General features: G+C 40.3%; 1 protein-coding gene and 1 long non-coding RNA gene across 2 annotated transcripts in view; both read left to right on the top strand.

Moving 5' to 3' along the window:
* Nucleotides 1–831: 831 nt before the first annotated feature.
* On the top strand, nucleotides 832–8,325 carry LOC127687631 (uncharacterized). Its single transcript, XR_007978439.1, has 3 exons — nucleotides 832–902; nucleotides 6,404–6,487; nucleotides 7,646–8,325. It is a non-coding gene; the product is annotated as an uncharacterized LOC127687631 (long non-coding RNA).
* Nucleotides 8,326–9,255: 930 nt separating this feature from the next.
* The window catches only part of Hnrnpll (heterogeneous nuclear ribonucleoprotein L like), a 31,399-nt gene continuing 13,137 nt past the window's right edge, over nucleotides 9,256–27,517 (top strand). Inside the window, exons 1-7 of the mRNA XM_052186436.1 lie at nucleotides 9,256–9,862; nucleotides 16,816–16,934; nucleotides 19,850–20,087; nucleotides 20,953–21,038; nucleotides 21,982–22,078; nucleotides 22,164–22,236; nucleotides 26,409–26,480. Coding sequence (XP_052042396.1) covers nucleotides 9,521–9,862; nucleotides 16,816–16,934; nucleotides 19,850–20,087; nucleotides 20,953–21,038; nucleotides 21,982–22,078; nucleotides 22,164–22,236; nucleotides 26,409–26,480 — 1,027 coding nt within the window. The 5' untranslated portion in view covers nucleotides 9,256–9,520. The remainder of the gene's footprint in view (nucleotides 9,863–16,815; nucleotides 16,935–19,849; nucleotides 20,088–20,952; nucleotides 21,039–21,981; nucleotides 22,079–22,163; nucleotides 22,237–26,408; nucleotides 26,481–27,517) is intronic.

Here is a 27,517-nt window from a genome sequence, read left to right as displayed (position 1 = left end):
TCCCTTCTCTTAGGCTAGCCATAGATATGTGAGGTTGAGACTAAGATGTATCATACCTGGAGAGATGGCTCAGCTGCTGACGCTGGGGCTCCAATCAAATTATAACCAAGAGATCTCAAAATAAACTACATAGGGAGAATGTACGTTTGCTTCTTGTAAACAGTTGGGAACTGTGAGGTCTAAGTGAGGCATGAAGCTACTCACAAAAATCATCTAGGTACCTGATGCCTTTCAGTCCTGCTATCAGTCATCTCTTACAGTGCTGTGGATGGTAGAAACTAACTCAGAGCACGTCTGCATTCAAACAAATGATGTAGATATATCATTGGCCAGAACTTTGTCAGGCACAATATCTAGCTGCAAGAGAGGCTGGCAAATGTAGTCTCTAGCTAGGAAGTCATGTCCCCCAAAAATCTAGCACTGCAACAGAATGGGAGACATGACTTCACAGCTCAGGGAGCAGTGTTTAAGAAGAATCAATTCAGTCGGGTGGTGGTGGCACACGTCTGTAATCCCAGCACTCTGGGAGGCAGAGGCAGGCAGATTTCTGAGTTCGAGGCCAGCCTGGTGGTCTACAGAGTGAGTTCCAGGATAGCCAGGGCTATACAGAGAAACCCTGTCTTGGGGGGAAAAAAAAACAAATCCCCCCCCCAAAAAAGAAGAATAATAATCAATTCATTTTTAGGAGTGAGAGAAATTGAGAACAACCAGGAGATCAGGGACTGTCGTAAGATATTTCCTATCTAATGACATTGAGGTGGTGAGAGGCCTGTGATTGGAGACAAAAGAGGAAGTGGAGCTAAGGGTTGGGAGGCCAGAGACCATGAGCAAGGGGAAGAAGAAGCGCTTAGCAGGGGAGAAGAACCAAGGAGCAATGGAGTCATACATTAATTTATCTAAAGGTTAGAAAATTGGGATAAGACTTTTATCATTGTAAATTGACATCTTGTAATTGTAAGTTTCATATATATAAATACAATTAGTTAACTATTTAATAGAAGAGTCATGCTTTACAGGGTAATTGGAACGAGTGGGTGCTGGGTGGAAGCGAGATAAACACACAGGAAGAAGGGGGGGAGTAGAGGGAGGGAAAACTGTGGTCAGGATGTATCGTTTGAAAGAAGAAAAAAAGATCAGTTCATAGTAAGGCATAATGGCACATGTCTATAGTCCAGTCATTTGGGAGGCAAGACAATTAGGAGTTCAAGGACAGTCTTGGCTGTATAAAGAGTTTGAAACTAGTCTGGGCTACATAGGACACTGTCTCAAAAAAACCAAACCAAACCAAACCACACCAACCAACCAACCACTACCACCACCACCACCACCACCAGGCATCTTTCATAAGGCATCAGTGATGTTGAGAGTGGATTATGAATCATTGAATCTGTCTCAGGGCCAGGCGATGGTGGCGCACGCCTTTAATTCCAGCACTTGGGAGGCAGAGGCAGGTGAATTTCTGAGTTCGAGGCCAGCCTGGTCTACAGAGTGAGTTCCAGGACAGCCAGGGCTGCACAGAGAATCCCTGTCTTGAAAAAAAAAAAAAAAAAACCAAAAAAAAAATCTGTCTCAGGAACAAACTATTATTCCTGGCACCTCCAAAATGTCAGCAAGTGAGTAACTAGCAGTTAATGGGAGGGAACTTGGATTAAAAAAAAAAAAGGTACTAGGACTTTTTTTTTTTTTTTTTTACTTCTGAAAACATGATGGTTCAATGGTTAAGAGCACCGGCTGCTCTTTCAGAGGACCCAGGCAAGATTTCTAGCACCCACATGGCAGTTCACAACTCTCTGTAACTCCATTATCAGAGCATTTGTTACTGGGGCCCTCTTTTAGCCTCTGTAAGCTCCAGACATGCACATGATTCACAGACATACGTGTAGGCAAAACACTCACGCACATTAAAAGAAAAAAGCCTCTTATATGCTTATTCCAATTATTTTTACCAATTTAAATCATACACATTTTGATATATCTAATATAAAAAGGGGGCCATGTTTATCTATTTATTTTTCTTTCATTAACTTATTTTTTTCACTTCTATGTAGTTATTTAAATAGATAGAATAGTTTGTATATGACCTCATTTTAAACAGTCACAGAGTAAACTCTATCCCAGTCTTTGAAATACCTGAGCACACATAATTTGCCTGGCTTTCACCCATTGTTTCGTGTCATTTGGAGTGTTAGGGGGCAAGGTCTCACATAGCCCAGGCTAGTCCCTAAGTCTTTGTGTAGCCAAAGTATAATGGTTAAAAGAAACTCCACTTTGTGCTAGACTCCACCTTGGTACTCACTAGCTGTTTGTCTCTGACTCTAGTCCCTGGAAGATAAGTTCCCAGTAACCCTGAGCCAGTGACCCCACCCAAAAATGTACAGCCATGGCTATCTTCTTGTTAAGATATGACTGCTTTTTTTTTCTTCTGTAATTTGCTTGTGCAGATGCCCAAAGATTGCTTTGGGTCACTTAATTTGGCAGAATAAACCAATTTGTTCTTGCTTATTGAGTTTTTTTTGTTTTTTTTTTTTTTTGGTTTTGTTTTGTTTTGTTTTGTTTTTTTTTTTTTTTTTTTTGGTTTTCCCCTCTAAAAGTCCCTCCCCAAATCTCTCCACAGGAGTCTCAAATTTGGCTCAGAGATTGTTCATCCTGCTAGCAGCTAAGCAATAAAAATGTAACTATGTTTAGATTGAGTCTATGGCCTTTTACCACTGCATGGTCTGTGCAGTGTTTGGGGATTTAATCCAGAACTTCCTGCATGCTAGAATAATACTATCCCAACTTTCCTACATCCCCAACCCTCGGATCCTTCTTTTTCCTGACCCAAATAAAGAGCTTTACTTAGAACAATAAGCATCTCATCATGGTCTACACCATGGGCCAGCTGATGTACATGGTAAACGGACATTGTTCATTTCCTGTGCTCTTGTTCCTCTTCTGTTAGCTCTGTCCCAGCATTGTAGCCACTTGTACTTGTGCTCTTAGTCACTTGATATATGGCTAGCATAAGCCAGCCATTGACTATCAAGTTTTTATGTTTGTTTGCATCAATTTAAACAGCAAATGTGACCATTCGTTGTGATATTGGACCATACAGGTTAAGGCCAATAGCTCACCAGTCTTATTAAAACATATCTGTTTTCAAGTAAAGGTGGCCTATTATATTCTGTTTTGTGGATGAGGAAAGTATTGCAGCCTTTGGGAGAAGAAAACTGTAGTAAAAGAAACAATTACATAATCCGGATTAAAATCTGTCCTGTTGGGGCTGGAAAGATGGTAAAGGACACTGGCTGCGTTTCCAGAGGACCCCAGTGCAGTTCTCAGCACCCACTTGGCGGCTCACACTTGTCTGCAACTCCAGTTCCAGGGATTCCGACACCCTCATATAGACATACATTCAAGCAAAACACCAATGAACAAAACACCCCAAATAAATTTTATATATATAAAAGCATTCCTGCTTAATTCACACGTTTCTTCACATACTCAGAATACAAAGACATTGCCCAGCCAGGAGAAACAAAGGCAGCAAGAATCAAAATGGGGAGCTATAAAAACCTTGGCTTGTCTCCCAATCCTCCCCCCACCTTTTTTTCCCTTTAAAGGCGGGGTCTTGCTATGTAGCTTAGGGTGGCCTCTCGCTCCTTACCTCCCTGTGCTTGGGCTCAAGACACCTGCCACCAATCCTGGCTATAAAATTATATTTTAACATGTAAAATACTTCCAACTGATATGTCAGAGAGAAAAGCAGAAATAATTTAAATGCTATTTCTAAGTCAGAGGGAATGCCTCTGTGTAGCTAGAGCCTGAATTTTATCATCTGGCATCAGACAGCCTCGTATGTAGCAGAGACTGATCTTACACCTCAGATGCTTTGGGGTCAGACTTCTGAGGGCTGGCGTTATAGGCACTTACCACCACAGACCAAATTATTATATTTTTGTGATGCTCAGAATCAAACTCAAGGTCCCACATACTCTCAGCAAACACTCTACCATTGAGTTATAGCTCCTGCCTAATCATATATATCTATTTTTTTGAGAGTGTTTCACATTATAGCCCTGAACTCACAATGTACACCAATAGTTCTCAACTTGTGTGTCTCAACCTCTTTGAGGGTCAAATGACCCTTTCACAGGGGTGGGATATCAGATATTTATAATATGATTCAAAACAGCAGCAGAATTATAGCTATGAATGAAAATAATGTTATAGTTGGGGGTCACTACAACATGAGGAAACATATTAAAGGGTTTCAGCCTTAGTAAGGTTGAGAACCACTGGTGTAGACCAACAAAGCTGGCCTTGAACTCAGAGGTTCATTTTGCTTCCTGAGTCCTGGGATTAAAGGTGTGCACCATCATGTCCAGACTTGAGAGAGAGAGAAAGAGAGAGAGAGAGAGAGAGAGAGAGAGAGAGAGAGAGAGAGAGAGAGAGTGTCAAAGTCCAAATGCTGCAGAGGGAGCTGGAGCCTCCAAGCAGATGTGCAGAACTCTCGAAAGCATATACCACTGTGGTTACACTTGACTGCACTTGGAGTTAATATTGCCTCAGGCACTTCCTGTATGGTGCATTCTTCCTGAACAGTGACTTTCCATCATAACCAACCAACATCTGGTAGAGTAAAAAAAAAAAAAAACAAGTTTACAATTCTTGTTCTAGGTGAGTTTTGTCAAACAGAAGGGTCCCAGAAATAGAACTCTGTAAAGGATTCAACAATATTTTGCAGAAATAAGAGGATTGTTTCTGAAGAGCTGGATTTCATGCAAAACATGAGGCCTTGACCTAAAATATCTCTACAGCTCCAATCTTCTGGAAATGGGACTCACAGTAAAGTTTCTATGAAGGCTTATTTAATTTTTACATAAGTTCAGGTATAAAACGAGAGTTTTGTGTGGGAGGTAAAATAGCAACAATGCTGGAAATTGAGTTTGGGTATGAAAACACCAGTTTGTAGCCCCACTTCAAATGATGTAAAGATCAGAAAACGGTGATACTTTTCAAGAAAATGCTATGTGGTATCAGACAGCTGTTTAACCTATGAGCTTGTTGTAGATAAGACATCCAGACGGCCACAATTGGTTCTTTCATGAAGGCATAGTGATGGATGCCTATAAACCCGGCACTCAAGAGGGAGAGGCACTCTGAGTTCGAGGCCAGCCTGGTCTACAGAGCAAATTTCAGGACAGATAGGGCTAGATGGGGAAGCCATGCCTCAAAACACTAACTAATAAAATAAAGGAAGCTAGCTAGCTCATTGCTATCTCCTGAAAAAGATTCAAGAGAGGATACTAAATAATAATAAATCATGAATTATATGATACATGAGTTGAATGACATGAGATTAAAAATTATACAGTGCTTGGTAGCCAGAAATGACAAGAAAGTCAGGAGTAACTTTTTCCACAAGGCCAGGAATGTCTGGAATCACTTGTGAATTAGGCTTTTGGCTGCTTTTCCAGGCCTCTAATTAGACTGGCTATTGTTGAGGAGGGTAGGCAGCAACCGAGAATTTCCATTGCCACAACTCCATGGGGATACGTCATCGATACTAGACTTACAGGTCTGGGGAAACAGATAGTTAAAGTTATTCATAGCACATCCCAAATGTTGCTAGAAAGCTAGGAGGTTGTTCTGTGTTCTCACTTGTTCTGTATACATTTTGTAATAGGGACTCCCTGTGCATGTAGTAGTAAAGGGTTGGCCTCAAACATGAGATCATACCCCAGTCTCCCAAATGAGAGGATTACAGGAATGCACTGCAGTGCACAGTTAAATTTGGACAATTTGACCCTGCTTTTTAAACCTTACAATCAAGTCGATACAGTAAATACCTGAGTGATATAAGCATGCGTGTGTGTGTGTGTGTGTGTGTGTGTGTGTGTGTGTGTGTAATGACTTCTGTTTTGGGAAATATTAAAAAAAATAGAACAGACATGTTCCCACACTTGTACCTCTGTTCCAGCAGCCTGGCCAGCCATGTATTGGCGAGCAATAGCCAACCTGTTTTTGTCTCGTGGAAACTCAGACTCAGAACTCCACAGTCTCTCCACTCAGCTATCTAGGTTCCCACTGGTGGGTCACTACCACGCCAATCCCGTGCTTTAAATCCCCCATGGCCTTTGTGGCGCACCTCAGGCAAACCCATGCTTTGCATACCATACCTTTCTCTCTTGAACCCAGATGAGCTATGTGAAGGAAACTGCAACACAAACTTAGTTCAGAAACAGTGGTATCTCAATCTCTAGGCGCAACAATTAAAAACTAATCTTGTAAGCCTTATTAAACTCTGATTCTTCTGGTGGTGAATCATTAGGGATACTGGGAAACCCTAGCAGCTACATCTTAACCCTTTTCTGTCCCAGATTCAAAAGGGCCTAACTCTCTCCTGTTTCCTCTCTTCCAGGAAGTCCCGCCTACTTGCCCAGTGATTGGCTCCTTTATTCATTAGATTGGTTCAGAAGAACAGTACCAGGCCCATCTACAAAAGGTCCACCACTTATGTGCCATTCCACGTGCTAACCACTGAAAGGATCATGTTGATAAATTCTGTTATAAACTCTTTCGGGGCATTATTATTTCTCTGTCCATTCTATAATTAAGCAGTTCTGGAAAAGCATAAAACAAAAATACTGCTCTAGAGGTGCAGTTAAGAACATGACTCTTAGCTGGGCAGTGGTGGTACATGCCTTTAATCCCAGCATTTAGGAGGCAGAGGCAGGCAGATCTCTCTGGGTTGGAGCCTGGTCTACATAGTGAGTTCCAGGATAGCCAAGCCTATACAGAGAAACTTTATCTCAAAAAAAACAAAAAACAAACAAACAAACAAAAAACAAAAAACCCAACCCCCCCCCACACACACACACAAAAAAAAACAAGAACAAAACAAAACACACACACACACAAGTGAACCTGGCTCTCACTCTAGGACTGGAACCCAAGGAGTCAGATTCCAGAGCCAGGGCTATTCATGAATGAAAATGATTTAATGACTGTGTCTGTTACTACAATGGACATGTAGACCTAATTTACAGTTGCTTATCTTGGTAGTAATTCATTCTCTAGTTTCTACCAACAGTATAATTCTGGGAATTGTGAATAATTATAGATTAACCATTTTAATTTGTATAAGGAAATTTCATTCACCCCCCAACAGTAAATCGTAGCTAGAATACTCTGGTTTACTATAATTTTTAAAGGTGCCTTCTATTTAGTATGAGAATTGCATTTTAATTTGACTCATACTCAGCAGAGACAGCTCACAGCTCTAGCTCTCAGCGCTCAGGGGTCCCAGCCTCACACTCCACTTCTTTGTGTCTTCCTTTCTTCTCCTCACTGTTTCTTGCCCTCTTCAGATGAGAGAGTCATAGCAGGAAGCAAATCTCATAAAAGACATTGGAGGGAGGAATCCAGGAGGAGGAGGGTGGAGTCCAGGTGGCTACCCTCGGCTCCTGGGAGAGGAGAGCAGGGGATTGGACATAAGGCAGGCATAGAGAGGATTTCTTAGGGGGTGGAGATTTCCAGAGTCAGGATTGGTAGGATCTCAAGTCTTGAGCTTGGGGAGTTCAGGGATTGGACAGTTCTCCTGCTCAGGGATTGGTGCTTTTTTTCACCCACTTTGTTTTAACTGATGCCACCATTTTGACAGGTGTGGCCATTTTGAAAGTTCCTGCAGAACACTGCTCAGGGACTGCATGGTGCCGCCTATGAAGACCCCAGAAGAGAGCATCAGATTCCTAGGAAGAACACCCAGTGCTTCTAACTGCTGAGCCATCTCTCCAGCCCTAAGCCCACACTGTTTTGATCTTAGCGTTTAAAACTTCTGTACCTGAACTTTCTTGCACAATAGTTTTTGCATTGTCAATTTGTACGGGACATCTGACTCAGACAAAAACTTTTGGGCAAAACTGGTGCAATGTTTCTCTTACTGCGAGTGTATTTGCTCTCAGAGCATTTTCTTCTTTGACATTTCTTCGGTACACTTCAGTCTTAATTTTAAAAATAAATTCAGAAACGCTTGGATTCCTTAGGATTCTAAAATGGCAAGTGATGCAAAGTATAAAGGAGAAAACATGTTAAAAGCATAATCAGTGAAAAATACACACATCTTTCTGGGGTAAGAAATGCCTTTGGGGGAAAAAGAGGCTAAAGGAGCAAACAACCCACAGCTGGGAAAGGAAGAGGCGCCTTCGTTCAAAACAGTGCACAGAATAAATCTTAGTTTTCCAAGGCTTAAAGGTGATAGATTTCTTGCTTAAAAGAAACATTGTACGTTTATCAAGGAAAAACCACTCAGTTGGTCACTGAAATCCATTCCAGGTTGTGTTGTGTTGGGGTGTACTGTACTGGAACTGGATTACAAAAATGAACAGAGATCCTACCCTTAAGCACTCCTAATTTTGTTTTTTGTTTTAAACAACATCTTTAGATTTTAAAAGGCTTTTCGCAAATAGAAGCAACTAAAACCTTAAAACAGTCCTTAGGCTTTACAGAGGAAGTGAGTTGTGGGCTGGGAACCAACAGAATTGTGATAGTTTCCTATTTTGGAAAATGAATGAAATTGATCACTCAGAACTGTTGATAATAAGGGGTTGAGAATATGTCACTGCAGCAGGGACTTGGATATGTATGTCTGTCTGCAGCCAAAGGTCGGGTTTGCAAATAACCTATGCTCTGCGTGGACCTATGTGGATCATCTGTTGACTCGCCACATTCAGTAATAGGTAGCAGCTGTTCTCTAATATTTAGTCTAAGTGGCCCAGAGTCCACGCACTTTGATGACATTCTGCTACACACACTTTTAGGGCTGTGTGTGGTAGGTGTGCGGAGGATTCTCGAGGTTCCCCTCATCTTTTTAAAAGAAGAAACGCATTCAAATTAGCGGGAAGGCGGTTAGCACCCACAGCTCCGACTCTGTCGAACGCACCGCCGCTCGCCAGATTGACCCGGTAGCTCGGCGGCGGACGGGGCCTAACAGCGCTAACTGCCGCGGGGCTGCAACCGCTAGGGAGCCGCGCGCAGCGGGCGTTGCACGGTCCGAACTGGAGTCTGGCGAGGGTCCTAGCTGGATTTTGATGAGCAGTTCCTTCAGCCAATTGGAATCCAGATCGACTTTCCCCCTTCCAATAGGAGGCGAAAGCTCGGCTAGGGGGCGGGAACTCTCGGGCTGTGGGATTCGATCCCGCCCGGCAGCAGTCAAGGAGGGGTGGAGGCTCCGCCTGAGCGGCGGGGAGCGGATTAGGGAGGAGGGAAGACCGGAAGCCACGGCCCGGGCCCCATCCTCACTTTCGCGTTCCCCCCGGGGCCGGGAGCCGCGAAGCTGGCGGAGGGAGAGGCTGGAGGCTGGCTGGGAGATAAAGGGAAGCGTCCCCTCAGCCCGCGCTCCCTACTCAGTCACGGGCTCCTGGAGCGCGCCGCGGAGGACGCCGGGGCCGCTCAGACCCGCGCTGAGGAGGCGCAGCCCGCGGCGGGGACGGATCGGCGACATCTGAGGCCCGTCTCCCGCGCCGTCTCCACCGCCGCCATGTCCTCCACCTCCTCCTCCCCCAAGGAGGAGACGTACGAGGAGGACCGGGAGTTCGAGAGCCAGGCCAAGCGCCTCAAGACCGAGGAGGGAGAGATCGTCTATTCGGCCGAGGAGAGCGAGAATCGCCAGGAAGCGACGCCTCAGGCGGGGAGCGATAGCGACAGCGGCGGCGGCGGCGACGGAGGCAGCGGCGGCGGCGGTGGCGGCGACGGCGAGGAAGGCGAAGGTGGAGAAGAGGGCGACGGCGAGGAAGGCGACGAGGGCGACGGCGAGGAGGGAGGTAGCGGCGGCGACGAAGGCGGCAGCGGCGGCGGCCCGCGGAGCATGCCCCCGTCCACGGTAACAAAGCGCGGCGCCGCGTCCCTCCAGCAGGGCCGGGCGACGGGGCTCGGCCTGGCCGCCCGCCTCTCCCGCCCGCCCGCCTCTCCTTTGCTGCTGCGTGCACGCCGAGCGTGACCTGGGCTTATTATTTATTTATTGCACGCGTTTCCCGAATCCGGACGGCGAATGCCGGCTTGCGCCTCGGGTGCCGGGCCTCACGGAGTCCGCAGCCGGGCCCTGAACTTGGGGAGGGTTGTGGGGTGGGGGCGGCGGGGGGCGGCGGGGGCGGGTGTCGCTTCCGCTCCGGGCGGCTGTGCCGCGCGCCCTCGGCGGGATCAGCTCTTTGTTAGTTGAACAACTCCGGCTGGTTCTGGTTGCCGGCCTCCTCGTCCCGCAGCATCCTCACGCCACGCCGGGCTCCGTAACGGGCAAGGCTTTCGTGGCCTCCTGTCCTGGAAAGCCGCGCTTAAATGACGAATGACGCCCTCGTGCCCTCCCTGCACTCTAGTTTAACCCTCGCTAGTTTAACATCTTCCTATCGAAAAGTCTTTGTGGGCATGGAGTTCAGGCTAGGCGATGGCCAAGATAGTTTTCTTGTTGCAAAAATGTGTGGGCAGGTGATCTGGTGTGTCCCTGCTGTCAAACAGAGGGTTTTCCAATGGCGAGTCCTTCATTGGTAATGTACTTCAGGTTTGTCCCCGCGGAAGGAAACGACTTCAGAGCTGTAGTCGCACATTCCTTGAATCCTCCTTTCTCAGAAATGTTTAGCTGGAGGCTGAAGGAGTGTGGACGGCGTGACTGGCAGCTTCAGTTCCATGGAGACTTACAGGAAACAAAGCAGTCCGGACAGTTTTGATTTTTTGGAGTCTTTAAACTGCCTTGACATTTAAGATATTCTTTAAACATTTAATACATTTGAGATAAAATCTTAGCGGAAGTTGATGAAGTTACGCACATCTTCCAGAATTAAGGTGTTCCAACCCTTTTTTAATCAGAAGCCGCTTATCTTTCAAGAGTTCAAATTTTTAATAGGTCTAGCTTAGGTTAAAAAAAAAAGATTAGTTACGTGTATGGGTTCATAACAATTACCCATGGCAGCCTCATATTTTTTAGTATTCCTTAGAGGTAGAGTTACAGACAGTTTAGTTGTGAGTCACCTGACCTGAGTGCTGGGAGTCAAACTCTAGCCCCTCTATTCCAGAGCACTGTGTGCCTTTCCGATGAGCTTTCTTCAGCCCCTGTCTGAATTAAAAAAAAAAAAAATAACGTTCACTTGTGTTGTGTGCTTGGAGCATGCAGGCGAGTGTGGAGGTCAGAAGGCAGCTGCTGCCATCATGTGAGTCCTGGGACCTCAGTCCCTGGCGACATTCACTCACTGGCCCAGTACCAATTTTTATGTAAGAATTCTGATAATTAGAAAAATAAAATGTGATGGGTAAATTTGACCACAGTTTTTTAAAGGAATCTTTTTTCTTGCTGTAACGTCACAGACACAACTGGTTCTTGGCCTTTTGGTCAAAATCAAGCATAGGTTCCTTGTAGTTAGTTATTTGGATTTTTCTGTCAAGCTTTTTGAGATACTCAGAATGTAACTTGGAAGTATGAATAAAGGAAATGATTTTCTTTGGGAGTCTTAAGATCATAATCAAATATTGTAAGATTTAGAAATAGGAATGTTATAAGAGATGTTTTGCCAAAGGCCTTGGTTCTTTTGCCAAAAGCCTTGGTTGTTTGTACAATACTATGAAATGTCTTCTAAGTATAAAGCAGTTGGCAGGAGAGATGGATGGCTCAGCGGGGACGAGTGCTTGCTAATGCCTGAAAACCTGCAGTTTCAGTTGCCAGAGCCTACATGATAGATGTTGCCCTCTGACTTGTATATGAACACATGTAGTACACATATACATGTGTTTACAGACACACAAATTTTGTTTCAAAAATAGTTAACATTTTTGAATGCTAGTGAGGACTGTAAGTCAAGCAGTGGAAATGGCATTGGACAAGGTTGATCAGGAGCCTAGTCATCTCTGGTTAGGCCAGCTGCTTTCATTTAACTGTTTAACTGGAGCTGGGGCTGTAGCTTAAGTCAGTGGTGGTGTACTTGACTAACATGTCAAACTGTTTCTGACCCAATCTACACCCCTCTCCAATAAATTAATTTGTAAATTTAACAGAATCGATAGGCTAATGTGAAGCTTAATAAAGGACTCATTTTCTATTTTCAAAAATTTTTGAGACAGGGTTTCTCCATATAGCCCTGGCTGCCCTGGAACTCACTCTGTAGACCATGCTGGCCTTGAACTCAGAAATCTGCCTGCCTCTGCCTCCCAGAGTGCTGGGATTACAGGCGTGCGCCACCGCCGCCCAGTAAGATTTATTTTTATTTTATGTGCATTGATACTTTTGCCTGTGTGAGGATGTCAGATCACTTGAAGCACCATTACAAACAGTTGTGAGCTGCTATATGGGTGCTGGAATTGAAGCAGGGTCCTTTGGAAGAGCACACAGAGAGATGAATAACAGTTTGAATTTATAACAACATACAGTAGTTTCTGTCTTGGACATTTATAAGTTGCATTAGTCAAAAAAAAAAGTTGCATTAGGACTGGAGAGATGGCTCAGTCGTTAAGAGCACTGAGTGCTCTTCCAGAGGTCCTGAGTTCAATTCCCCGCAACCACATGGTGGCTTACAACCATCTGTAATGAGATCAGATGTCCTGTTCTGGTGTGTCTGAAGACAGCAATAGTGTACTCAGATACATAAGTAAAATCTTTACACACACAAAAGGCTGCATTAATTAGTGCTGGGCCATCTCTTGAACACCGTTTTCAATTTTTTTCCTTGTAATTTTCAGATTTCAAATTTACTATTTTGAAATCATTCCACCTACAAAACATATACGTAATTAAGGCAGAGAGTCTAATACTTCATCATGTTGAAATACAGTTTTCATTTAGCCCAGTTTAAGTGCTCCTTAGCCTATAGAAGAAATACATCTGTGGTCAAACTGTTAGAGTAAATGTAGATTCCGTACAGAAATGAACTATCTTTTTTAACACAATTGGAAATTTGTGAAGTGAAAAGTAAGAGTTAAAGGACCCGTACTCTTCTGACTTTTCATGATTTAATAACTAAGTTTAAAGAAGAACCTGAGTAAGAGGAACAGTTAAAGTGGTAGCGGTGGTTTCAATGAAGAAATATGAAGGTTGGGTTTGGTGCATACCTATAATTCCAATACATGGGGAGCTTTGCTGTGGAGCTCACTTGAACAAGACTCTGGAGAGAGGAGGGAAGGTGGGGGGAGGGGAGGGGAGGAAGAGAAGATTGAGATTGATTGATTTGAATGGTTTGGATTGGACAAATAAGTTCCCTCTCAGGGTCTACTGTACTTTGCATAGAGCAGAAACTCCCAGGGCTTTTGATTCATTTGGTTTCACTCTTGAACAAAGCTTCATTATGGAGGGTCAAGCCATGTATTATAGTTACTTCATTCTTGTGGAATAAATAGAATATGATTCTTAAAATTTATTTTTGAGATAGTTTCACTGTATATCCTTGACTGGTCTGAGACTCAATAGAGAGCCACCTTCCTCTACCTCTTGTGTGTGGGATTAAAGGCCACACTGTCTTACCAATTTTTCTGTGTGTATTTGCTTGTCACTATACATGCCTAGTGCCTATGGAGGTCAGAAGAGGGCCATTGAGCCCCTGGAACTGGAGTTACCGGTGGTTGTGAGACACCATGTGGTACTGGAAATTAAACCTGTGTCCTCTTCAGAAGCACCATGCTAAACCATCTCTTTGGTCCCATAAGTAGCGTTCTTAAATTTATCAGGCACAGTCTTCAAGCTCATTAGTTTCTATATCTTTTTAATTTTAAGAAAGAAACTAGACCTTTACATGTTATGGCTTCACATACCAAAACAATTTATTTACCAAAAGTAAATTAAGATGGAGTGTCTTTTTGAAGATCAAGTTTTTCAAGTACTGTATTCCACTAGTGAGTAAACAGGCAAATCAAAGATTGAGTGATAGCCAGGCAGTTATAGTCTAGCTAGTCTGGAGGATAGCAGGCGCCTAGGAGATCAAGACCAGGCTGGACAGTATGGTGAAATGGTATCTTAAAAACAAAGCTAAGAGCCAGGTACAGTGGCACATGTCTATAATCCCAGGAATTCTGATACTTCTAAATAGTGGCAGGAGGTTAGCCTGGGCTGTAGTCCCATCAGAAAGCCAAGAAAGGTCAGGGATGTCATAGCAGTTGGGAAGAGGCAGGATAATCACTAAAAGCTAGCCTTAGCTGCACAGTAAGTTTGAGGTTAGCCTGGCCTGGGCTCCAAGATACAACCAGAATAACAGTAACTACAAAATTGCCCAAATAGAAAGTCCCAGAGGAAGAAAATTCCCAAACAGCCAAAAATCATGTAAGTTAGGTAATTTGTTTGCTAATAAGACAATTATTTACAGTTTTCGAATTTCAATGAATAGACTTGTAAGGTAGTGAAACAGTAAAATGGCCCAAGATTTCCAAATGAAAGACTATAGCCATATCGGAAAAAAGTTTGGCTTGTGAAAATTTGTCCTCGAGACTGCCCTTGAGTGGCTGTTGGTTAGCATGGGTATGACCAGACCAGCCTCGAGCCTATTAGTGGGGACCCACTGAGCTTCCCTTATAGTTTGACCCAATTTGTCCAAAGAAGGGATTGAAAATTGTAAAAACAAACTAAACAAAACATGTATATTGCATTTGCTGGGTATATACACTTGGAATATTACTTTGAGGTTGGGAAATGATAGAAAACAACAAAACAACAGCCTATCTATCGAAATGAAAAAAGACTGCTGTAGGAGAAAAGATTTAAAAATGATTCCTTAAGCTAGAGAAGACATGCTAAAAGTATTAATAGGTACGTAGCCTGGTCTTGAACCATGGATGCCAGTGCTATGAGTGATGGGATTGAGGGTGTTTGCCACCATACCCAGTTTAGTTGGTATATAGGTAAGGATTATCAATGATCATTTACCAACTAATTTAAAAATCAAGAGCCAGGATAATGGTGTAAGACTCAACAGTAGAGTCCTTGCCTAGCATGAGAGAAATGTAGTATTCTTCAATACCACAGCTATATATACCTACCTACCTACCTGATTTTAGGGTAGGTGAAAGAGGCTTTGTGCTACAGAAGAGTTTAGATTTCTTTTTACAGCTGTATGACAAATAGAGAAAATGGTGATTTAAGAAGAGTGTTAGTGGTTGGGATATAGCTAAATTTGTGCTTGTCTTGTGTGTATGAAACTGGGTTTGAGTTCCTATACTGCATATACAGGGTATTTTGATGCATAGCTATAATCTTAGCATGAAGACCAGAAGTTTAAGGTCATTTTCTGCTACATTAGCAAGTTAGAAGCTAGCCTTGGATGTATGAGAGCTTATTTTTAAAGTGATGATAGAAAGTTTTTGTGTTAGAGATGGGTATGGCAGAATAGCATACTCCCCAGAAATAAGGTAATGAGTTCTGGGCTAGCCAGGGTTACATAGTAAGACCCTGTTTCAAACAGAAGTAAGTATGGGTATGTAATTAAAGTTAGAGAAATAGCAAGGTAGATAATTGTAAGAATCATAGATTGAGTGGGAATAAGGAAGTACAAGGAGATTGAGGTTAGTTTTTGCCTTGAGATTGAGAAAATCACCGTTCCCCCCAAATACTATTTATATTTAGTATTTTCTAGCTTTTCTTTTATAAGTTCTTTTTAAAATTTTTCCTTGACACAATAATAGTACATATTTGTGGGTTGCAGAGTTGTGATTTGTATATAATATAAAACCAAATCAAGACAGCAACATTTTCATGTCCTTCAGCTTTTAGGGAATGACTTCGCTGTACATAATAAGTGAACTCTTCTGAGGGATTTTTAAATTTTTCTGTAATCCATTTTTGTGAGAAAAATCAATTTGAAAACTAGCCACTTTTTGCACTGCATTCATAATCATTATTCATGATAGGCGGTTCTTAGAGAGACACCGGCAGAGCTAAAAGGCCTCTTCAGAAGTTACTGCCAAGATACAGTAAGAGGGAGGAGACTCTAGAGACACAAAACTTGAATTCAGATCGTGCATTTTATAGTAGACTAAAAAGTGCAGTTAAATGAGATATGATAGACAGTTGGAGAAATATGAAAACACGGGGTTTTACTTCATTGACTTATTTTTGTCTTAAGATGATAAAGGTTATGTAAAAGATTATCATTAGTAGGAAGGTTGAGCTAATTAGGGATGAAGTATCATGATGCTCATAACCCTATTTCTTAAAGTTTAAGGGGAAAGTGTCTGTCTGTTTATCTAGATGTAAAATAAAGGGATACACCCCCTGGGGAGGGGCAAACAGTATCAAGTAGGAGATAGCTGTAAATTTATTCATTATGTAACAAAAAGGTATGAAAAAATCCTTCATGTTTAGTAAATAAAACATTGCCTGCCACCATCTCTCCCTTCCTGGCTTGAACACTTATTAAATGTATTTATGCACATAGTTCCTGCCTTCCACTATTGTATATATGGGTTCTAGGGATTGGACATCTAGGGATGGATCTGGGTGTGGTGGCAAGTGCCTGTGCCTTCTACCACTGAGCTAACCTGCTGGTCTCAAGATATGAAAACTTCATAGACAGGCATAGCCCAGAGTTTTAAGACCAATCTGGTCTATATGGAGAAACCCTGCCTTGAAAAACCAAAGCTTGTAGGGTTGGGTGTGTATGTGTGTGTGTAGGGACTTACTAGAAATAAAAATTTCAAATCAAATACTCAATTTATTTTCAGGTCCTTCTGCTAACTTGTAATTTGGTTTGTGTGTGTGTGTGTGTGTGTGTGTGTGTTTTAATGTGTGTGTTGCTTTATAATATAGAGTTGAATTTACTGAAAGATGCAGTTTAGACTTTTAAAGTTAACTGGAAATTGTTTTCTTTTCCCTAGGAGGGAGGTGGAAGTCATCATAAAGTTTCTGTTTCCCCTGTTGTTCATGTTCGAGGGCTCTGTGAATCTGTTGTGGAAGCAGACCTTGTGGAGGCACTGGAGAAATTTGGGACAATATGGTAAGGAGAGTGGGGACTTGATAGACATCGAAGATGATATGGGAGATGAAATCAAGCCTTGCTTGATTGCTTGCTTTGAGTTGATGGTATGTATTATTTGCCTGTGTGTGCTCTTCTATGAAAAAGAACCTCTTACCTCTTTTTTTTTTTTCTTTTAAATTATTATTTTATTTTATTTTTTGAGAGGGGGCACTCCCTCTTCAAAGGAGGGCCAGCTTGGAACTTGTATTCATCCCATCTCGGCCTGTTGAGTGCTAGGATTATAGGTGTCTGCCATCTTTGGAACCCACCCCCACCCCCTTTTTAAAAGTTTTTACATTTACTTATAGTGTGTGGAGAGGAGAGAACAACTTGAGGGAGTCAAGTGTCTCCACCCTGTGGGTTCCAGGGATTGAACTCAGGCCTAGGACTTGTACTTACCCAGTGAGAGGTCTTGCCAGCCCCACCTTTGGAAACTGCTAAGCTGGTTATTAACGTGTTGTGTTCTAGTGCTAGAGATTGAATTCAGACCTTTGTACGTATGACATATGCTAAGCAGACACCCTGCCACTGAGCCTTAAGCTTGTTTTTAGCCTTGCTGAGTTGATTTGTAGGTGCTTAGTTTGATATATTGCCAGCCATTCAACAAGTTTGAAGGTAAAAATTTTTATATTGAATTAGAAGTATTGACTCCTCATGCCTTTTTGTTTTTCTTTTTGCTTGGCCTTTCTCATTAATTCTTTTTAAAGATTAAAAAAAACATTGTTCACCAGGCTGTTTAAGCATATGTTGAGATGTCTGTACCATATAAATTCTCTTCTTGTCTTCATACAAAGTCACTGTCCGGTAAATCTTTGAGTTACTTCTAGTTAATGTCTTATTGTTGAGTAGAGAAAACTTTTTCTTCTTAAGAGACAGGGTCTCTCTATGCATCCCTTGCTATCCTGGAACTTGCTGTGTAGACCAGAATGGCCTGGAACTCAAGGAACTCCCATCTGCCTCTGCCTTCTGAATGCTGGGATCAAAAGTGGGTGCTACTATGTCCAGCTAGAAAACAGATTATGACCAAATAAATCTATAATAGGCCAGTACCTTTTGTACCTTTATTTTTAATTTTCTGTGTTTCTAGGGGGACATTTTTAACTTGCACCATGATTTATGTATCATGAGAGACATCTTTTAGATTTATTAATGTGTATGAGTGTTTTGTTGGCATATATTAGTGGTTTCCACAGAGGTCCTAAAAGAGGGTGCTGCATCCCGAGGAACTAGAGTTACAGGTGGTTGTGAATCACCATATGGGTGCTGGGAACCGAACCCTGGTCTTCTGTAAGAATATTAAGTGCTCTGAATTGCAGAGCCATTTCACCACCACTACCACCCCCTTTTTAAAATAACAGACCTGATTCTAGGGTTTATATGTTTTACATATAAAAAAACTTCAAAACTTTATTGAGGAATCTTTCTATAAGAAATATTTCTTGCTTACAGTTGTACTTACAGTTGCTATAGTTTTAAATCCAAGACCCGTTTCACTGTTTTATTTTTATGATGTGGGTGGGGATAGCTAACCAGCTTCCTAGGTCAACACATACTTAATAGCATGCTCTGTACCAGCCTCTGCTTCTATTTTCTGAGGATACAAAGTTGGGTGTGACAAGTTCTGAAGAAAATAGAGTAATAACTGTGTATTGAAATCCTATAGTATAGCAGGCTGCTTGCTAGGCAGTTTGTGTAGTAACTCTAATCTTGCTAATAACTCAAGTTTTTAATAAACGAAGAAGGTAGTAGCTTTCTGAATTATGAATTGATGTGTGGATTTGTTGGTTTTTTTTTTTCCTAATACTGCACGATTTGTCAGTTTCTAACAAGCTATGGGTCCTGATTATCTGTTAAGTAGAGTGGTTTGATTTTGCCTGGCTTGATGTATTTGTTTTTTGATACGATTAAACCATGTTGATTGTATTTTAAGACAGTTGAAAGTTTTTATTCCTGTCAGTTGGGAATATGTTTTTTCCTGTCATAGTTGTGGAGGGAGGAGGGGGTTGGGTTTTTGTGTTGTGTTGTTTTGTTTTGTTTTGTTTTGTTGTTTTCGAGACAGGGTTTCTCTGTGTAGCTGTCCTGGCTGTCCTGGAACTCACTCTGTAGACCAGGCCGGCCTCAAACTTATAAAGCCTCTGCCTCCCAAATGCTGGGATTAAAGGGGTGCGCCACCACCGCCCTGTTATAGTTGTAAAACACATACTATGATTTTTCTTTTTCTTCCTTTTTTTAGACAGGGTGTTATAATGTAGCCCTGGTTGGCCAGGAACTCACCGTGCTGACCGGGATATTCCTGGCTTTAGCTTCTTGAGTGCTGGGATCTCTCCATTTATCATTCATCTTGTCTATTAAAATATATTCCCCTCAAAGGAATACATTTTCAAAAATAGATACCTCATCCTCCTGTTCATAGTTAAACCATGATTATTGTATTCTTCTCTTAGATATGTTTTCATGGACTGTTTAAAGTATTTTGGGGTAAATTACTTTATCAACTTTGGTCAATCTTTGGTTGCTTCTAGTTATCTGTTTTTAATAAAATATTAGTACTGTTGTGAGCATTTCTGCTATTTCTTTTCTTTTTTGAGACTGTCTGGCTTTGAACTTGAAGTCCCCTTCTGCCTTCACTTGGAAGTGCTGAGATTGCAGCTGTGCCACCATGCCCAGCTAGTTTCGTTCCTGCTCTTTAACTATGTATGGGTTTTGCTTGCTGGCTCTGAAGTTTTTAGTTTCTGTGTTTGGTGTTTTCTTGCTTTGCGGGAGGGATATTAGTGATTGATAATGGGATTGGACTTGAGTGGGGCATGAGATGAATCAGCTTTCGTTTGAGGGGATTAAAGTCTGCTTTGACTTGACTGAGAATGATGTTGTATTTTGATATTCTTCCTTTTCAGCTATGTGATGATGATGCCATTTAAACGACAGGCTCTAGTGGAGTTTGAAAATATAGATAGTGCCAAAGAATGTGTGACATTTGCTGCAGATGTGCCTGTGTATATTGCTGGCCAACAGGCTTTCTTCAACTATTCTACAAGTAAAAGAATCACTCGGCCAGGAAATACTGATGATCCATCAGGGGGCAACAAAGTCCTCTTGCTCTCCATTCAGAATCCTCTTTATCCAATTACGGTGGTACGTATCTCAGAACAGACTACCTCTATAACAACTAATCTGCCAACTAGCTTTTGTTTTTGTTTTCCTTTGTTTTGAGACATATTTTCATTATGTAACCCTGGCTGGCCTGAAACTTGCTCTGTAGACCAGCTTGGTCTGGAACATACAGAGATCTGCCTGCCTTTGCCTCCCAAGTGCTAGAATTTAAAATGTGCAACAACGTGCTTAGATAATTTTTTTTAATATTTATTTTTATTTTTTTGTGTATGGGTGTTTTGCCTGCATGTATGTCTGTTCACCACATGTGTGTAGTCTCCTTGGGGGCCACAAGAGAACATCATGAGTCCTCTGGAACTGGAGTTATGGATGGTGATTGGCTGCTGTGTTGCTGGAAACCCAACCAGGGTCTGAGCTACTTCTATCTAGTCCAGTGGTTCTCAACCTTTCATGGGGTTGCATATCAGATATTTACATTATGATCCTTAACAGCAGCAAGATTACAGCTATGAAGCAGCAATGAAATAATATTATGGTTGGGAGTCAACACGCATGAGGACTGTATTAAAGTGTCACAACATTAGGAAAGTTGGGAACCGCTGCTCCTCTAGCCCCACTCTTTACCCTTTAAAAAAGTAGTTAATAGCTGGGTATGGTGGGACATGCCTCTTAATTCCAGCACTCAGGAGGCAGAAGTGGTAGATGCTTATTTTGAGGCTATCCTGGTCTGCATGGCCAGTTAGAACTATATGAGATCCTCTTTTTAAAAAGTTTAGTAATTAAGAGAAATGTCTTATAAAGTTTTACTTTTTATATAAAACAAAATGGAATATAATTTTAATGTTTCTAAATATAAAAATGAAAAAATATGTTTTTTTCTTCATAGGATGTTCTGTATACAGTATGCAACCCTGTTGGAAAAGTACAACGTATTGTTATATTCAAGAGAAATGGGATACAAGCAATGGTTGAATATCCTTTATTTGTAAATGTTACTGATGCATAGATGTGTTTGTAATTCATATTGCTAAGTTTTTTTTCTTCCTGAGCTTTTTTAGGCAAGCGTATTTTCATCTTAGAACAGTCTTAAGTCTTATTTATTTATTTATTTGTTTTCTTATTTTGAGATAGGGTCTTGTAACTCTGACTGGCCATTTCTGAGTACTGAGATTAAAAGTATATGCCACCAGGCTGGAGAGATGGCTCAGTAGTTAAAGAGCACTGACTGCTCTTCCAGAGATCCTGAAATCAGTTCCCAGCAACCACATGGTGGCTCACAACCATCTGTAATGGGATCTGATGCCCTCTTCTGATGGGTCTGAAGACAGTGACAGTGTATTCACATACATAAAATAAATAAATCTTTGAAGGGAAAAAAAAGCAACCTTGCTAGGCTCCAAGTCTTTAAAAAAAAAAAAAAAGTATACCACCACATCCTGCCTAAAAGATGAAACTGCAGTACTTTTAGGGAAATTTACTATTTTTTGATAACTTTGTACCATAAAATAGTCCCTTAAAGTATTAAGGGTTGAGCCCATGGGCTCCACACACTAGTCCAAGTACTCTGACAACTGTGTCTCTTCCTTGGTTCTGTTTTTTAAGAGTAAAATAATTTTCTGTTTCATAGTTATAGATTGCCCTTCACTAGGGGCACAGAACTTACTCCATTCTCTACTTTATAGACCTTCTGGTGATTTGGAAGGATTAATGTGGGTAATGTTGATCATGTTATAGTTTCTTCGTTATTCTCAATCTTTAAAATTGATCTTTATTAAATAAAGATTTACTTAGAAATTTTACTTGGGAAAACATTCCCAAGAAACACAGTTAGTTTTGGTTATCTTTTTAGTTCCTTGGGAATGAAGCACAACTAATTTAGGAATTCTTCAGCCACATTTCCTTAATGAAGCCTTACGTTTGAGTCGGTCCTTTGCGCCCAGAAGGCTAAAGCAGCACTCAATGGAGCTGATATATATGCCGGATGTTGCACACTAAAAATTGAATATGCAAGGGTAAGTATTTCTTTTCACCACTCTACCAAAGGAATATTTATACTCGGATATTGAATTTAAACTTATTTATCTTCACTTTCAACAGCCAACTCGTCTAAATGTTATTAGGAATGACAATGACAGTTGGGACTACACTAAACCTTATTTGGGAAGACGAGGTAGGTATTTTACGAATTTTAGAATGTACTGAGATCTGCTGAGAAACTTTTCAAGCAGTTGCATTCTTTTTTTCTGAGATGAGCTAGTTAATTAAAATGAAAATCTTGTTGCTGAATGCTTTTGTTACAAAAGTCCGTGTAATGCTGGAAATTAACCTTGGACATTAGCGCCCCCTACTGGTACCTGCTGAGCTTATTTATATTTAGTTCAACAAGGAGCCCTCACATACAGGCACGCCCGCAGTTCAAGGACTTGCATTTCTCCAAGCAGCTCTCTCTCTTTGGAGGAGAGGAAACTGATTCAGAATATTCCTTACAAACTGCAAACTTGCACACTGCTTCTCTATGGAAAGGACTTTTCCCCCAAGCTGGACGAGGCATTAAGAAGGATAGAGGACTCCGGCAGGCTGACTCTACACTTCATCATGCACAACAGCGGCCTCAGCAAAAGCCCTCTGAAAAACTCAGACTCGCAATTCACCTTGACTGCATACTACATGCATCATCACCCCAAGTTTTTAAAGGACGACATTTAACAGTACTTCAGACTTGCATGGGACGAACACCATGATAGACTGTGCCCATTTATTCAAGTTGTATGTATACTGATCGGATTTCCCTTAAGGTTTCAGTTGTAGATTTTTTATTTATGAAAACTAGACTTTATGCAATGTTGTAAAGTTCACTGCCCATTGATGTAACTGTCTTCAGCTTAGATTTTAAATTGTTAATTCGTTTTTAACCAGGGGTCAGTTTACCTACAGACCTTGGAAATTGATAATGCTTAACAAATTCACACAAACATTAAAGATTTGTGGATTAGAAAGGTGTGCGTTTGTCTGGGGATAAAACAGGTCAGTGGTATAAAGCATGTGCTTAGCATGCACACACCCCTGTGTTTGATCGTCAGCACAAAAAAGTATACATTTGTTACATATAAGTTTTTCTTTGTTATTGTTTTTGCTTTTTCCTTATTATGAACTTGAACAGAGGTTCTAACAAAATGAAAAGGTGCATTATATGTAAAAGATGTTTTTCTATGTGGTTTGATTTTTGTAAGTGGTTGTTTATAAGTTGTCACACTTTGTAACAAGAATTTTTTTACTCATGTTAATTTGTGTAACCAGAACAATTTGACATTTCAAATATAGGTGAAAATAACGTGTCCTTTTCAAGATAGAATATATCTAAACTTGATAAATATGAATATTAAGAGCATTTCATTTGAAATGCATTTCCACCAATAGCCTATAAATGCTAAATTTCACAAGCATAGATTTCAGTGATAAATTGTTAAGTACCTGGTAATTTTGGAATATACAAATTAAAATGTCAATCTTGTAAAAACAAGGGGGCTTCAGTATTGGCTACATTTCAACTACAATATTAACAGTGAACTATGTATTAGAAAAACTCAAGATGAATGTGTCTGTAAAGTTAGCTAGAAAATATCATTCAAAATATCTTGAGCAATAGGTCCTCTATGGTACATGTACTTAAGCCAAAGGAAAGATTAAAACACAGTGTGGTCCTTTGAATTTTCATATACTACTTTTCATTGACTTCTTTTGCTCTTAGTCTCCAGGAAATCATTTCATCTTATGCATGGAATTGTAAATAGATTTGTTTTGTAAAATGTAGCTTTGTTAGACTCCCAGTTTTTGATACTTATGGAAATCTGCTTGGTCTGTGCTTGATACAGTTGAATCCACTACTGGAAAACAAATCCTTAGGAACTCAAACAAGAGGACAAATGGTTGATGAGAAATCTCTCACTTCTAACCACTAACAGTTATTGAAAACTTAAGTTTTCAATATAAACTTGCTTCATCTGACTTACCTACCTACTTACCCACCCTTCCTTCCTCCTTTTTTTTCTTTCTTGAGGTGAGGGAGACTTTAAGACAGGGTTTCTTTGTGTAGCCCTGTCTTGGAACTTATTCTGTAGACCAGGGTAGCCTTGAACTCAGAGATCTGCAGGCCCTTGCCTTCAGAATGCTCCATTAAAGGTGTGTGCCATTGTACCCAGCAAAACATTTATACATCTTAGCATTGTGTATTCTTTTACAAGGTTTGAATTTTATACTAAGATAGCTTTTTTTAAATGGAATTCTAGTTAGATAATCTATTTAGAAATGTATAAAGTAGATATTTGAAGAATAAAACATAATTATGGATGTAAAATAGTTTATGCTTTTAGAGAAAATACTTTTTTTCCTGATTTATTATTTTTCTGATTTTTCTGATTTATTTTTGACAGGTAGCTTTCTTGATAGACTTGCAGCTTATAAAAAAAAACACAGTTTCTGTAGTGATTTAAGCTTGACTCAAATTGACAGATCATTAAAAGTATTTGTTTGCTTTGCCCAAAGACCTTTATGGAGAGCCAGATATGGTAGTGCGTGCCTATAATCTTAGCACTTGGGAAGTAGAGGCAAAGAGTCAGGAGTTTGAAGTCAACCTGAGCTATGTGAGACCCTGTCTCAAAAACAAAACAATAAATAAAAGGAAAACAAGATCTTCATATATCTTTACTATTAAAAAAAAACTCATTAAAATATAATTTCATTTTTTAAAATGTGATTACATATTATTTTATTACAGAGAATCCTTAGCCTGAACAGTTAAATTCATGAAAATATTATGGTTCTTATAAGAAATGAGGAATTGAATTTAATGTTTAGTGGTATCTGCTCAAGCAGACAGTTTAGCTTAGGAATTAACAGACTGGATTCCTCTGAGGATTGAGACAAATATCGGGAAATGCTGGAATCTATGTTAATTTTTTTTTTAAAGCCTGGAGAGCTAAGTGACCAAGGAGGTGAGGTCATCTGTAAATGTAAAGAAAGATAGTAAATGCCCTATTGCTGGTATTGGTTGAGCAGTGGCCAAAAGGGATGATTAAGAAAGAGTTTGTTTAATTGAATAACTAGATGACCCCTTTCAGTCCCTTTTAATGGTATGATAGCTTGACTAAAACAGGTAATTAAAAATAGACTTCTTGCCGGGCAGTGGTGGTGCACGCCTGTTTTCCCAGCACTCTGGGAGGCAGAAGCAGGTGGATTTCTGAGTTCGAGGCCAGCCTGGTCTACAGAGTGAGTTCCAGGACAGCCAGGGCTATATAGAGAAACCCTGTCTCAAAAAACAAAAAACAAAAAACCCAAATCCAAAAAACAAAAAAAAAACCAACAAAAAAAATAGACTTCTCTAGGCTGACATGAAAGTTAAAGCATTTCTCATCTTCCATAAACCCTGCTTGTTTAGGTGACTAAGGATATTTTGGGCACTATAATTCAATCAGCAAACTTCTAAAAGTATTATATGATGATTTGAAATTTGCTAACAGACACTAAAAGTCCTATTTTGGAAACCTGGAAATAATCTTTTAAAATGATCTTTCAAATAAGATTTGAGGAAATTGGCATGCTGTTTTTGAAAATATAGCTAGAATAAAAATGATCTTTAGAGTATTGTAGTATTCTCATCCAATAATGTAGCCCCCTTGGTTAGGGTTATCTTGGCATTTAAACTCTGGAGGTTGCTCATACTTCTGCTTGATGTTATTTATGGTCAATAGAAAATGACCTATTTATGATACAACATAAACCAGTGGTGTGCAAATTCTCAGCTCTCAATTCAGTAGGTGTTTGTAAATATGTGTATGTACATATAAAATACTCTGTGTTTACTGATTGTGAAACCATGTAATACAGGTTGTTGTTGGCTTATGCTGAAACTTCTTGAAAGAAGCCCACTTTGAAAATGTGTTGCTGTTGAAGCTAATAGTATGATTCAGGTACTGTCTTTCAAAGTACTGCACTTACAAGCTTGTTTTAAAGACATGTATTGGTAAAAACTTCTGTACAGTGTCAAGCTCTAGCAGTGTGTACATTTACTTCCTGCAAAGCATCTAATCTTTTACATTTGAAAGTGTGATTGTATTTGGCATTTATCAAGAACATAATGTTCAGTGGAATTTGTTAGATAGAATTGTTTTCTTAAACTTTTGGTGTTTGTATTTAAATTGGATATGAATGGATGTTTAAAATTAACCAGGAGTCATATTTCTTTTATGAAGTATATGGATGTTTTGAATGGGTGTTTCCCATGTGAAAACTCTGTTAAGTACTTGGATCAAAATTGTTTAAACCCTGTTTCTACTTTTGTGTCAGATAGAGGAAAGGGTCGCCAGAGACAAGCCATTTTGGGAGATCATCCTTCTTCGTTTAGACATGATGGCTATGGTAAGTTTGTCAAGGCAGAAGGAAGGTAGTATAGACCAACCACTAGAGTATGTGCATTTCTGATGATGAATGCTCTGTTTCTTGTCTGTGTCTTTTTTCCTTAGCTCCTAACCACCTGTTGTAGTGTATTTTCAAGAAGTTGTCCAAACCTTTGTTTTCTTAGGATATTGATACATTAAATAATTTGTGAATAAATTGAGAACTACTGGTTGGGAGGATTGGACACTTTTGTTTGTTTGGTTGGTTGGTTGGTTGGTTTTGATTTGTAAGGCACTCTGGGTTAGAAGGCCAGGAAAAGGGGTATTACTGTTTAGTAGGTTTATTTTCATTTGGCAAGAAAGATGCATGGTTCTGTTTATAGTTTTGCAGTTGTTTTGGCTTTGGTTAAATTTGTTTGTATTTAATTCCACTTTTGAAACCTCTTATTCTTTACTAGCTTGGAATTTTGATATTATGAAATTCAGAAGAATAATTTTCTTTGGGAGAAATCTAGGCTTCAGATTATTCTTGAAAACAAAAGTTGAGAGTTGTTACTAAACATTATGTTAATCGACTATACATTGTTTAAAAATATTTTTTATTTCCAGGGGATAGTTGTTGACTTTATATAGTCTGTGCTTCAAAGTGGAAAAATTGTCCCTTTTTTTAAGTGGAAGAAAGTTGAACTTAATGTGTTTTGTGAAGTGTTTAGATTTATGTTTACAAACTATTTTCACATTTTATGACCATTCTTGGAGTTTTAGCTACTGGCTATATTTCCTTCTTTTAATTAAATTATTTTTTATGTGTGTGGTATTTAGCCTGCATGTTTATCTATGCACAGTGTATATGCCTGGTACATGCAGAGGCCAGAAGAGTATTGGATCTTCTGGAACTGTAGTTAAGACAGTTTGTAAGCCACCTCCATGTGGTGCTAAAAATTAAACCCAGGTCTTCTGGAAGAGCAGCCAGTGTCTTCTTTAAATCTTGAAAAATGTATTTTGTATGTGATAAAATTTCAATGTTTTTTAGTAATTTGTATGGTAGAGAAAGGTCAA

Source organism: Apodemus sylvaticus, chromosome 6, assembly GCF_947179515.1.
Source record: "Apodemus sylvaticus chromosome 6, mApoSyl1.1, whole genome shotgun sequence".
Classification (NCBI taxonomy): Eukaryota; Metazoa; Chordata; class Mammalia; order Rodentia; family Muridae; genus Apodemus; species Apodemus sylvaticus.
This window is presented reverse-complemented; position numbering and strand designations above follow the sequence as displayed.